A 13239-nucleotide genomic window follows, 5' to 3' on the forward strand; every position below is an offset into this window, starting at 1 on the left:
CAATTTGGGAGATTTCCACCTAGATCCATTTTCCCTTGGTGATGTTCAATTGTGCAAACATAGGGCTGGATACTTGCAAACATCTCATCAGGAGAGCATTACTTACTCTATTCTCTATTGCAGACCAGCCACACTATATTAATTTGTTTTTTATATAGCGCTTTTATCAAAAGCACTTTAGATGGGACATATTTACATTATTATTTTTTTTGTTGTTGTGTACTAGCAAAAGTACTCGTTCTCCGAACGAGTTCTGTAGACAGACATAATAACACTCATTGTTAAAAATGAATGATCCTGTAGGTTGCTGTTCTGCCTTACACAGGTGTGGTGCAGTTCATTCCGGTGATCGTGCATCCTGGGGCCTCGAAACGTGGTTTTCATTTGTTCCTCATGTCGCAAACGGTTGAGAAACATTTTTTCTTTCCCTTCCCGGTGCACATGGTTCACGGCTTCGTTGGGAGGCACCATCACATAAAAACCCTCCGGAAAAGTAATTTCACCTGATGCAGCAAAAATGTGTGCACTTATGGAATGCTACCTGCCTTCACCTTTGCCTCTTTGGTCCATTCGCCTCTCAAACATTTTTTGTTTCCCTTCCCAGCGAACACGGTTTACTGATTCGTCAGCAGGCCACAACCCCATAAACACATTTTGACTTTTGCTGAAATCCGGGGAGAGAGGTGGGGTGTCCAAATGTCATGCAGCCAGTAATGTTCGGAGGGTCCCAGTAGGTAACTATGCAGAATTGTAAAAGGAACAGCGTTGGTTGCACCACAAACCCAAACACGTTTGACTTTTATATACAGAGATTTATTTTTGTATTTTCATTTTCACTAGAGAAGGAACATTCACTGTGACCACATCATATGAGAATAAAATATATGAGAGGCCAGAGTAAAGCAAATGCAATGGGATGGCCAAGAAAACAAAGAACAACAAATTACACAAGGTCAGAGAAGAAAGGTTGAAGGGATAAGTTGTAGACAGAGAAATAAAGGAATGAGATTAGTGGGATTGTATGTTAAGTTTGAAAGCATTTAAACATTTAACTTGCCTCATTCATTTGTACCTGAATGGACTAGAAGAGCCGTGTTCCACTCTTGAAAAACACAATTTTGATAAATATTTTGTTTTAGCTGAAGAATGTGTGCTTGTAAGAGGGCACGATCTGATCTTTTCTCGGGCTGAATAGTGGACTACTTTGTATGATTATACGATTGTGTGGCTTGAAAACCGCTCTAGAATATTAGGAGAATACGAAGGGGCTGGGCTTAAAATTAGAGTGCAATCTGGAATTCCTGACTATGACCTCAAAATGATACCCTTTATTACAACAAATGTGCATGGCTTGGATAAGAGGAAATGTCAAAGCAGCTAACAGTGTGATTAACTCGCCAGGTTCAAGTAACGTAGGGTTTTTAAAAAAGTGTAGAGCAATTAATGATCCCTGACAAAACACTGAGCATTTCAGGTTCATGTTTCTACATGCAAATGGAGAACAGAAGAATGGAATTGAACAACATAGGTCAACTTTGGTCCATTATTTCATTAGATGGTCTGGGGCATTAATTAGAGGAATATTCCACTGTATGCATTCTCCAGTGTCTTTATCTCATCCTCTGTGCCTGTAGGAGATTGAAGAATTGAATCTGCCTCCAGTATAAATCTAGTCTGGCCATTAATCCCAATCCTCATATTGCATGATTGACAATCTGCATTTCGAGTGGATTGTCTCCTCCAAAGTATTCCTCATCTTAGATGCATTCCATCCAGCTTTAGCTGCTTCAGAAACATTTTTCGGTACAGGGCACCATGCGTTGATGTTCAGTCGATGGTCCCTCGAAGGCCTCCGACAAGGGTGACGTCATCGGGTGTTATAAGTAGCGCGCCCGTTGGCCTCAGTTCAGTTTTTCCACAGTATACGTTGCTTCGGAGATTCGCCGCACCTCGAGTTCTGTGAGATAAACTAAATATAATACATCCTCGTCATCGACGCCGACCACGACCCCGAGATCGAGTTTTAAGAAGTGCAAGTCATGCGGTTCAAAAATGTCGATCACAGACCCGCACCAAGAGTGTTTGTGGTGCCTCGGAGAAGGCCACGACATGGAGGCCTGTTCGAAGTGTCAGGCGATGATGGGGAAGGCCTTGCGAGAGAGGAGTGGACAACTACAGCTAGGTCGTGAATCTGACCGTAAAGCCTCTAGCGTTGAGTCGAGCTCCCGTGAGGAGAAGTCTCCTCGATGCGAAAGGCATCGGTCCAGGTCCCGAAGCGATTCCCATCGCTCGTCGTCTTCGACAATAAATAATAAAAACAAAGAAACAATGCCACAGGTCCCCCTCCACCTAGTCTTCGGACAAATCCCCTAACAGGATGAAATGTCCCACTAAACATTCATCATACGAAGAATGGGAGGCATTTAGGGTCAAAATGATGGAGGTGTTCGAGAAAGCAAAGCCTCGGTCCGCGCCTTCCTCAGAAGCCGGCCGGGAGCGTCATTGCTCCGACACTCGCACGCCCTCGAGCACGGGTGATCGAAAAAGGAAGGATAGAGAACCTTCTAAGATGCAGAGCGAGAAAAGCTGCTTGAGGTCACCGACGCTGTCTGAGACCGAACACAACTCGAAGGGCAAGTCTTCGAAGAGCGCCTCGACGCCCTCGAAGCCAGCGCCGTCGAAGCCGACCCCAAGCCCTTGGCGCCGAAAGGAACACGTTACTTACCTGTAACTGTTGTTCTCCAGCATGGATTCACATGCTCATGAATATTCCCCATAGTCAGGCTGGGAATCCTCAGTAAAGAAAAAATCAGTATCAGTTTAGTTTCTGATCTGTCTTTCGTAGTAATAACCAATCACTGGTCTCTGGGTCATACTGCCCCCAGCCAATGACTGCCCTCTCCCTAAGCCCCGCCTCTGGCAGCCATCCTCAGATTTGGTAGCACGCCAAGTGGCAGTATGACCAAGTGAAGAGCCGCAGAGGGGTAGGCGGGAGGGTTCGCATGTGAATCCATGCCAGACCCATGCTGGAGAACAACAGTTACAGGTAAGTAACTTGTTCCTTCTCGAGCATGGGGTCTGGCATGGATTCACATGCTCATGAATAAAAGAATACATAGCAGTATACACATGCACAACCAAGGGAGGTGGCAACAGGCTCAACATTAAGCAATACCACAACTCAACATTAAGCATCTCTTACCTCCTCACCAGGCTCACCTTAAGCGAACAGGTTGCGCAGCACTGCTTGGCCGACCCTGGACTCCTCCCTGGAGTCCCGATCGACGCAGTAGAATCTTGTGAAGGTGTGCGTCGACCTCCACGTAGCAGCCCTGCAGATGTCCAGCAGGGGCACACCAGACAGGAACGCCGTGGTAGCAGCGATCGCTCTGGTCGAATGGGCTCTCGGACGGCCGTGCAGCGGTCGGTTTGCCAACCGGTGACAATGCATGATGCAGCCGGAGAGCCATCTGAAGATGGAAGTCTTCGAGAGAGCCTTCCCTTGATTCACAGACCCAAAGTTCACAAACAGTTGTGACGTCTTCCGAAAACTCGTCGTGCGGTCCATGTAGAACTTAAGCGCTCTAGCTACATCCAGAGAGTGCAAAGTCCTCTCGGCCGGCGTCGAAGGCGACAGAAAGAAAACTGGTAACACCAAGGGCTCGTTGAGGTGGAAGTCCAACGGCACCTTGAGCATGAAGGAGGGGTGCGTCCTCAGCACCAACCTCGTGTCATGAAAAGTCAAGTATGGAGGCTTGCAAGATAGGGCCTGAATCTCTCCCACTCATCGTGTAGAGGTGATGGCCACGAGGAACGCTGTCTTCCATGAGAGGAACTTCAAAGGTGCCGAATGCATAGGCTCGAGTGGGGCCCCCATGAGCTCCCACGCCGGGGCAGGAGCCTTCACCGGCGGGAATGATCGAATAGTCCCTTCATAAATTCCAGGCGATGGGACCACAAGGACACCCGTCCCATCGTCCTGGTATATCGGGAGATGGCAGCCAGATGTATTTTTATGGAGGCGTGAGCCAGCCCAGCCTTGGCCAGTGAAAGCAGGTACGGAAGCACTTGAGGGGCTGTGATTCGCAGAGGGTTAATCTTCTGTGCACGGAACCAGACAGAGAACCTCTTGCATTTATGACCGTAACACTTGAGAGTTGAGGACGCCCTGGCCTTTGCAAGAACCTCTCTGCAATCAGCCGGGATATCATACCCTACAAACTCTAGTGCTGCAGGAGCCAGGCCTGCAAGTTCAGCGACTGCGGGTCGTGGTGGAGAATGGCGCCGCCTCCTCTGGAGAGAAGATCCGTGTCCACCTGCAGCCTGACTGGCGGGGACGTTGACAAGTCCAGAAGTTCCAGGAACCAGACCTGCCTCGGCCACGCCGGTGTGACGAGGATCATCCTGCACCTGGACTTCTTGAGCTGGTTGATGAGGCGGAGCAGCAGCGGCAATGGAGGGAACGCGTATAGAAACAGGCCGTCCCAAGGGAACGAGAAAGCATCGCCCATGCTCCTCGGCTGTGGGAACCTGCTGGCGAACCTCTGGCACACCTCTGGCACTTGGAGTTCGTCACAAACAGGTCGACCTGGGGTTTGCCCCATCGTTGGAAGAGTTGATCCACTTGATCCTGGCGCAGTTCCCACTCGTGGCACGAGCGCAGCTCCCTGCTGAGTGAGTCGGCGATGGTGTTTTTTATTCTTGCCAGATGGAAGGGAACCAGAAACATCCCCTGGGCGACGGCCCAGTGCCACAGATCCTGGGCATCCTTGGATAGGGCTGGGGAGTGGCTTCCCTGAACCACGAACCTGAGGAACTTCCTGTGCCTTTTTAGAATGGGGATGTGGAAGTAAGCATCCTCCAGGTCCAACGACGATAGGAAGTTGCCTTCCTCCAGCTGTCCCAGCACGTGCTGGAGGGTGACCATCCTGAATTTCTGCGCCTTGATGTATTTGTTTAACCGACGCAGGTCCACGATGGGGCGCCAACCGCCTGTCTTCTTTCTGACGAGGAAGTACCTTGAGTACACTCCGGAGCCTGTGAGCCTCCTGAGAACGAGCTCGATGGCACCTTTCTTGAGCATCGCCTTTACTTCCAACAGCAGTTGAGGGACGTGATTCTCCTTCCTGGCCACAAGAGGAATGCGAGGGCACTTCTTTAGGAATTCCAGCGAGTGCCCGTTGGCCAGGGTGTCCAACACCCAACGATCGGTGGAGATGGACTCCCACACCCTGACGAACTTCGTCAGCCGGCCTCCCACCGGGGTGCTTCGGTGGGGGGCCGACAACCCAGCCGGGTCAGTCTTGATTGGAAGCGGCCTTGCCGCCTTGGCCTCCTTGGCGACGACGGCGGGAACCCCATTGCTTGCTGCGACCTCCGTAGGCCTACTGGGAAGAGGAGAAGGCCGCCTGGCGGTAAGTGGAGGAGCCACCGCTGGATCCTTTGGAGGCACCCTGTCTGCCTCCGGGGCTCCGAAAGGACCGTCGCTGCTGAAGCACCCCAAGGGCCCGGGCCGTCTCCGAGTCGGTCTTGATGGCCTGTAGAGACTCATCCACAGCCTTACCAAAGAGGTTGTTGCCGTCGAACGGCATGTCCAACACTCTGGTCTGGACGTCCTGGCGAAAGTCTGTCACCTTGAGCCATCCTCATAGTCGGAGGCAAACTCTGTTGCCCAGTTGGCGAAATCCGGTATCGGCAATGTCCGTCGCCACCGTTATGGCGTGATCCGACACCACCTCGCCCTCCTGCTAAATTTCTAGGGCATCCGCCCTTTTGTCTTCAGGCAGGAAATCTAGCAGGGGAGCTATCTTGAACCAGAGCTCCCTGTCGTAGCGGGCCACGATCGCTAATGCATTGGCCACCTTAATTGTCGTTGCCGCCGACGAGATGACTCGTCGTCCCATAGAGTCCAACTTCTTGCCCCCGCTGTCCGGTGGGGAAGTGGAAGTTGAAGCCGCCGCGCCCGCTGCCTTCTTCTTAGCCGCTGCCGAGACGACCGAGTCTGGCGTGGGCTGGGCCCTGAGGCACAAGGGGGCGGCATCAGGGATTCGGTACTTCTTCTCGTACCTGTCCCTCTTGGCGGGTGTCGTGGCAGGGTTCTGGAGGACAGCAAGCCCCTCGTCCCAGATGTCGTTGAGTAAAAGCACCGCGAGGACTGTCTTCCTCTTAGCCTCTCGTCGTTGGTACAGAAACCCCTCCTTTTTCTGTTCTTCAGGGCAGAGCTGGAAGAGCTCGGATGTCCTGGTTATCATGGCGTGGAAAGAGCCAACCTCATCGGCTGGGGACGCCCGCGGGGGAGGGACGGTGACGACGGGATGTCCGCTGCGTCATCGCCACGGTCATCGTCCGTCCTGTCGCCGTATCCTCTCCCGGCGAGGGGGATGAGGGGTCCACCGGTCTCGCAGGCACGGAGGGCGGAGCGGGGTGGACTCTTCTCCGCTTGTTTGGAGGGCTTCCCAACGGGCCTGGTTCTGGCTCCTCCGTCGGGGTGCGTGGTAATCTCGTCCTTATCTCGGTACATAAGGATTGGATTGCCAACAAAAAGGCCGCCGAGCTATCCTGGGGCTCGGGCAATGGCTGCGACGGACGGGATGGCCGCTCCACTGGCCCCTGTTCGTCGTTGCTATCTTCGATCACGTCAGTAGGGACCGTCCCCTGGGATCGAACCTTCTCGAACCTCTCGTTGAGGCCTATGGACCTCTCGTTGAGGCCCTTCTCGGTCTCCACCAGTTCCTCCTCAGAGGCTGATTCAGAATCTGTAATGGCCGCCGGCCCCCCCTCTTTTTCAGCCGGCGGCTTCACGGGGGTCTTAGCGATGGGCTGGAAAGAGGATTCCCTCCGCGGCGGCAGGGATACTCTGGGCCCAGAGGCTGTTTCCATTGGCGTAGTCTCAGCCGACTCCGCCAGGGTCGCAGCGACCACTTCGGTAGAGGCCTTAGCCGGGTGGATCAAAGCCCTCACCACCTTCGCCTTGGAGGGGGGGGGCGGGGGGAGGGTCAGCGCCTCGCTCCCCCTTCGAGATCGACCGGGTCTGCTCCAGCGGCCTACCCGGGTTCTCGGACTTTCTCTTCCCCGAACCAGAGCGCTGGCTCGTGGTCGAACGTGCCAGGGAAGTAACGCCCTGCTTGGCAACCGAAGAGCCCGTCCTATCGGCGCTCCCGGAGCCCGCGGACTCGCGGTGCTTGGCCTTCTGTTGGGCCCCCGTCGACAGGGCGCCCTCAAAGGACTTAGAAGCCCGCTCAGACGACTTCTTCGCCTTCTCACTTGCTGTGCGCTTCTCCAGCCAGGTGGCGAGGCAGGAACGACGATCTTGTTTGGTCAGTTCCAAAAGGTTCTTGCAGAACGCACAGTCCTTCTCCACGTGTGTCTTGTCCCCATGTAGGCAGTAGAGACATTGCAAATGCTCGTCCTCCTTGAAAACTTAATATAATCCGCATCCAGGGCAGTTCCTGAACAGCTTGGATCCGGGCGTCGAGCTCCCCTTGTCCTGGGCCATGTCCGTTGAGGTAGGCCGCAGATCTTCCGGAATCCTCCAAGAAGTGTAAACTCGACGAAAACTTCACCCTTTAGGGGCGCCGAAGAATTCTGAAACGGGCCCCCGTTATCGGAAGTAGAAACGGTGGAGCTTGAGGCTCGATTAAATCGAAAAAATGAGAAATTCTCCTGAAAAAGCGTGAAAACGCAGTAAAAGCGTGCGGTAAAAATCTGAGGATGGCTGCCAGAGGCGGGGCTTAGGGAGAGGGCAGTCATTGGCTGGGGGCAGTATGACCCAGAGATCAGTGATTGGTTACTACTAAGAAAGACAGATCAGAAACAAAACTGATACTGATTTTTTTCTTTACTGAGGAATCCCAGCCTGACGACGGGGAATATTCATGAGCATGTGAATCCATGCCAGACCCCATGCTGGAAAAGCTCCAGTTCGGCCAAATCAGCCAGAAAAAGGGAAAGAGGTGGTTACCAGACCTGTAATACTTTCAAGACCCATAAATACTCCTGCACCTCTCCCAGAAAAGGTTTTCAAACCTCTTCCTAGGAAGGAGTTCTTCAAGTCCCTGACCTCAATTTTTGAGGAACAGGAGAAATCTGATGAGGAGAATGTACCCTTTGGGCTGGAATATGGCACGCCAAATGTCCCAGAATGTCCGATTTCAGAAGAAAGAAGGATGAGGGAGTTGGTTGAATCACTACATAATGCAAGTGGCATTGATGCATCTCCTGAGAATGACTTTGGTAGACCAGATCCAGGAGAACATGCCAGTCCATCATATCGTCAGCTAATGACAAAGGGGACAGATTATTTAGGATGGGCCAGTCTTCCAGCCCAATTCATCCAAGATGATTTAACTGACATATTGGATCATGATCCTACTGAAGACCCAATACTACCTTTTCACGTAGCCTTGAAAAATAGGGTGGCCAAAGATTGGGAGACTCCGGATTCTATTCCACCAGTGAATAAATCCCTCACTTCAAAATACCGCCCTGCCAGTAGCGACCCCGGCTATCTGTCTAAACATCCCACTCCCGAGAGTTTGGTCAAAGAGGCAGCCACAGCTTCTAACAAACTGGCGTACCCTTCTATCCCTGCGGACAGGGACGACAAGCGTGTCGATGGCGGAGCACGGAAGGTATATTCAGCTGGGACTATGGCGTTAATATCAGCCAGCTCCACATGTACCTTGGCAAAGTTTTCGTACACTCTGTGGGAGTGCATTGCAATGGCAGCGGAGCACATACCAGAAGGGGACGAAAGGGAAGGATTCCTAGCCATTGTTAGAGATGGAAAGGAGGCTATGCAGGAATCCCTTGAATCTGGACTGGACACTGTAGATAGTGTGAGCAGGTCCATGTTCACTAGCACGGTAATGCACAGATTTGCATGGTTACGGAAGTCGGGTTTCGCACCAGACGTACAGAACCGCCTTCTGGTTACGGAAGTCGGGTTTCGCACCAGACGTACAGAACCGCCTTCTGAACATGCCCTTTGACGGGTCTCACCTTTTTGGCAGCAAGGCTGACGAGAGCCTTGAGAGGTTGCAGACCTCAAAAGCAGCTGGCAAGTCCTTGGCAGCTGCTATTAGGCAACCTCAGCCTTTTCGTGCGGCAGGTCGATCTTGGAGGGGACGATCCTATCGTTTGGGCTTCAGAAATAATAGCCCAAGGTTACTGCCTTCCTTTTGTAATGCAACCTCAAAGCAATCCACCAAGGCGACACTCTTTGAAGTTTTCAGACCCGCTCCTACAGCAGGAAGTTCTAACCCTGCTGGAGAAAGGTGCTATAGAACCAGTACCTGCAGCGGAGAGAAACAAGGGATGGTACTCCGTGTATTTTTTGATCCCCAAAAAGGACGGAGGACTGAGACCCATCCTGGACTTAAGAAACTTGAACAAGTTCCTCCGGAAGGACAAGTTCAAGATGGTTACTCTTTCTCAGATCCTTCAGGCCCTTCAACTCCAGGATTGGTTGGCGTCATTGGACCTCCAGGATGCTCATTTTCATGTGCCGATTAATCTCAAGCACAGAAAATACCTGAGGTTCGTAGTTGGCGACTCATACTATCAGTTTCGAGTCCTGACATTCGGATTGACCTCCGCCCCGAGGGTCACCAAACTGATGGTAGTGGTGGTAGCGCACCTCAGGAGAGGGGGGATTCACGTCTACCGCTACCTAGACGATTGGTTGATCAGAGCACGTTCTGCCGAACAGGCACTGGATCACCTGAAAGTCACCTGCCTCCACAGACTGGACCTCTCCCTCAATTTCAAGAAGTCACAAATGACACCACCTCAACGGCTCCAATATATAGGAGCTGTATTAGACACATCCCTGGCAAAGAGCTCGCCTCCCAGGTCGAGGGCTCAAGACATTCTTCAGATGGTTTCCAAATTCCAAAACACCCCAAATCTTCAGGCCTACGCCTTCTTAAGATTACTCTGCCTCATGGCATCCTGCATCTTCCTGGTGCCGGAGGCACGTCTGAGAATGAGATCCCTTCAATGGGCTCCAAAGACTCAATGGTCCCAATTCTCTGGTCAAATGACGATCTTGTCCAGTTTGCGAACAAGGTTCGACAAGATCTTCTAATGTGGACTTGTTCAGAGAATATCCAAAAAGGAGAACTTTTTTGGCAACCATGGCCGGAGATCACAATAGTGACTGAGGCCTCACTCATGGGGAGGGGAGCTCATGCCAACGATCTGACAATCAGCGGTCGTTGGTCTCCATCGGAGTCCAAACTACACATTAACCTTTTAGAGCAGAGAACAATCAGACTAGCCCTGAAAGCTTTCCTGCCATCTGTCAGGGGAAACAATGTGTTGATAATGACGGACAAAACAGTGGCCATGCATTATCTTAAAAAAAAAAAAAAGGGGAGGTGTAGGGTCACTGCCTCTGTGCAGAGAGGCAATGCAGCTCTCGTATTGGGCAATTCAAGAAGGAATCTCTTTAACGGCAGTTCATCTAGCCGGGGAAGAAAATATGACGGCAGATGCTCTGACAGGCAGAGCACAGTGTCCCACGAATGAGAACTGTCTCAGGAAGTCATTCAAGAAATCTTTGCCCTTTGGGGAACCCCTCAAGTGGACCTATTTGCGACCAGAATCAACCAGAAGTGCGAAAGGTATTGCTCAAGGGAATTTCCCCCGAGAGGAGCCCTGGGGGACGCGTTTGTGGTGGAGTGGAATTTCCCACTATTGTATGCGTTCCCTCTGGATTCCTGTCATTCCTCAAGTCATCAGGAGACAGACGCTTCGGGAGCGCATGATCCTAATTGCCCCGGATTGGGCCAGGAGAATGTGGCACCAGGACCTTCTAGACATGTCCCTCTGTCTCCCAGTACGTCTTCCTCAGAGAGAGAACCTTCTCTCTCAAATGGATGGTCAGGTTCTCCATCCAGAGGTCAAAACGCTCAACCTTCACGCTTGGTATCTGAAAGGCTGAGATACAAGGATTGGAACCTTCCAGATGACGTCATGGAGGTGTTGCTTTTGGCAAGAAGGCCAGCAACAAAGTCTCTATACCATTGCAGTTGGAAAAAGTTTTGCAACTGGTGCAGAGAAAAGAATGTCGATCCTTTTCAATGTCCTATTCCGGAAGTACTGTCCTTCCTCCTGACCCTACCACATAGAGGTCTAAATGTTGGAACCATTAAAGGTTATCTTGCAGCGCTTTCCATCTTCAAGCGCTCGTCGGAGGAGTGCTCCTATTTCAAAATTACTTTGGTAGTGCAATTTTTAAAGGACTCACTAATGTGTTTCCTCCTTACCCATTTCAAGTGCCAATTTGGGATCTCAATCTGGTCCTAAAATTCTTAATGTGTGCTCTTTTTGAGCCTTTGCACACTTGTCCATTAAGATTACTGACATGGAGAACTGCTTTCTTAGTTGCTTTAACATCTGCAAGAAGAGTGAGCGAATTGCAGGCACTGTCTTCTGGGCCCCTCTATACTGTGCTCCACAAGGACAGTTGTATTGAGGGTTAAACCCTCATTTTTACCTAAAGTGGTATCTGATTTTCATTTAAGTCAGAAATGTTTTTACCCGCATTCTATCCTCCACCTCATCCTAGTAAGGAGGAGGAAAGATTACAAAGGTTGGATCCGAAAAGAGTTTTAAGCTTTTACATCTCTAGGCTTTCCAAGCTTAGAGTGGACAATCAACTGTTTATTGGCTACACAGGAAAGAAATTGGGTCAGTCAGTGGCAAAACAAACAATATCACGCTGGATTGTGTTTTGTATTTCAGAATGCTACAGATTAGCACAAAAAGACCCACCAGAAGGTCTAGGGCTCATTCCACCAGAGGCATCGCCTCGTCGACAGCCCTACAAAGAGGTGTTCCTAGAAGGCCAATTTGTGAAGCAGCAACTTGGTCTTTGCTGCATACTTTTTCAAAATTCTATAGTCTGGATGCTTCCCAGTCTAAGGAGCTAAATTTTGGTAAAGCAGTACTATATTCAGCCATCTCAGGGTATCGAAAATCTAACCCCTCCTCCAGAGAAATTGTAAATTGTCCATACTGCTTTGGGAGTCTATCTAAGATGAGGACACAATCCACTCGAAGCTATCTAAGATGAGGACACAAGCCACTCGAACAAGTTACTTACCAACTGGTAATGTTCTTTCGATTGGATGTTCCTCCAACGTATTCCTCATCGCCCTCCCAACCTACCCCTCTGTAGATTTTTCCGGGTTATTGCCATTTCAACTCTCGCAAGGCGAATAACTGTCTGCCGGCACAATCTACACAGTGCAAAATCAATAGTAAAAAGCATGTGCTACTTATAACACCCGATGACATCACCCTCGACAGAGGCCTTTGAGGGACCATCGACTCGACATCGACGCACAGCGCCCTCTGCCGAAAATGTTTTCTGAAGCAGCTAAAGCTGGATGGAATACATCTAAGATGAGGAATAGGGTGGAGGAACATCCAATCGAAAGAACGTTACCAGTTGGTAAGTAACTTGTTCTTCTATTTCTTTCATCAAAATAAGGCTCATCTATTAAGTAAGCAAGAAATCAAATCTCCCGCATTTCAATTTGAAAGGTGTCCTCATCTTTTGGTGAACTTTGCATGCTGTTTTGGGCCACATTTTATATCATTATTTTCTTCAAAATAGACTGTTTTGTTGGAAGGGAAATAGCAAAGCCTTACCAGCTGTTTGTTCTGGGCCAACACCTGCGCCTTCTTTGCTTCTGAATTGCTGAGGTTTGCTTTGGTTTCCTCCAGTTCTTCCTTTAAAGACTTCACCTTTGCAATGTACTGCTGGGCACTAAAAGGAAAAATGTTTCAACCTCAAAGGCCATGGCTGAATTCAATTTACCAAACAATGAACTAAGCAAATCGAGTAAATACCACAACATAAGAGTAATCTATTGTAAATAGAATCAAAGATAACCGGTTTAGATGGGGGTGCAGGAGCACATTAAGTGTCCACACAAGTGGGGTTACCTTCGACTCCACACTTTCCTTCTCTGCACACATCTCTGACGTCTCCAATAAGTCAAACTTTTTATTTCACCTCCTTAGAGGTACTCTGCCTTTCCTCTCCTTCCCTCAAAAGCTCACTGTCTCTCAAGCTCTGGTTCTCTCCAGACTGGATTTACTGTAACAGCCTCTTTCTAAATCTACGAGCCTCCACTCTCCGCCCTTTACAACTAATCCAGAACAGGACTGCAAGACTTGTCCTTGGCCTCAAGCCCTGGGATCGTATCTCTCCAGCCCTGAAATCTT

At 50.3% G+C, this 13239-nt stretch overlaps 1 protein-coding gene across 3 annotated transcripts in view; it reads right to left on the minus strand.

Moving 5' to 3' along the window:
* Positions 1-13239, minus strand: part of IRAG2 (inositol 1,4,5-triphosphate receptor associated 2) — a 2448326-nt gene that overhangs the window by 1917907 nt on the left and 517180 nt on the right. For all 3 annotated transcript variants that reach the window (XM_069628487.1, XM_069628486.1, XM_069628485.1), the window contains exon 8: positions 12661-12778. In XM_069628487.1, the coding sequence (XP_069484588.1) occupies positions 12661-12778 (118 nt within the window). The remainder of the gene's footprint in view (positions 1-12660; positions 12779-13239) is intronic.

The sequence above is a fragment of the Ambystoma mexicanum genome, chromosome 12, assembly GCF_040938575.1.
Source record: "Ambystoma mexicanum isolate Mex_15411 chromosome 12, UKY_AmexF1_1, whole genome shotgun sequence".
Taxonomy (NCBI): domain Eukaryota; kingdom Metazoa; phylum Chordata; class Amphibia; order Caudata; family Ambystomatidae; genus Ambystoma; species Ambystoma mexicanum.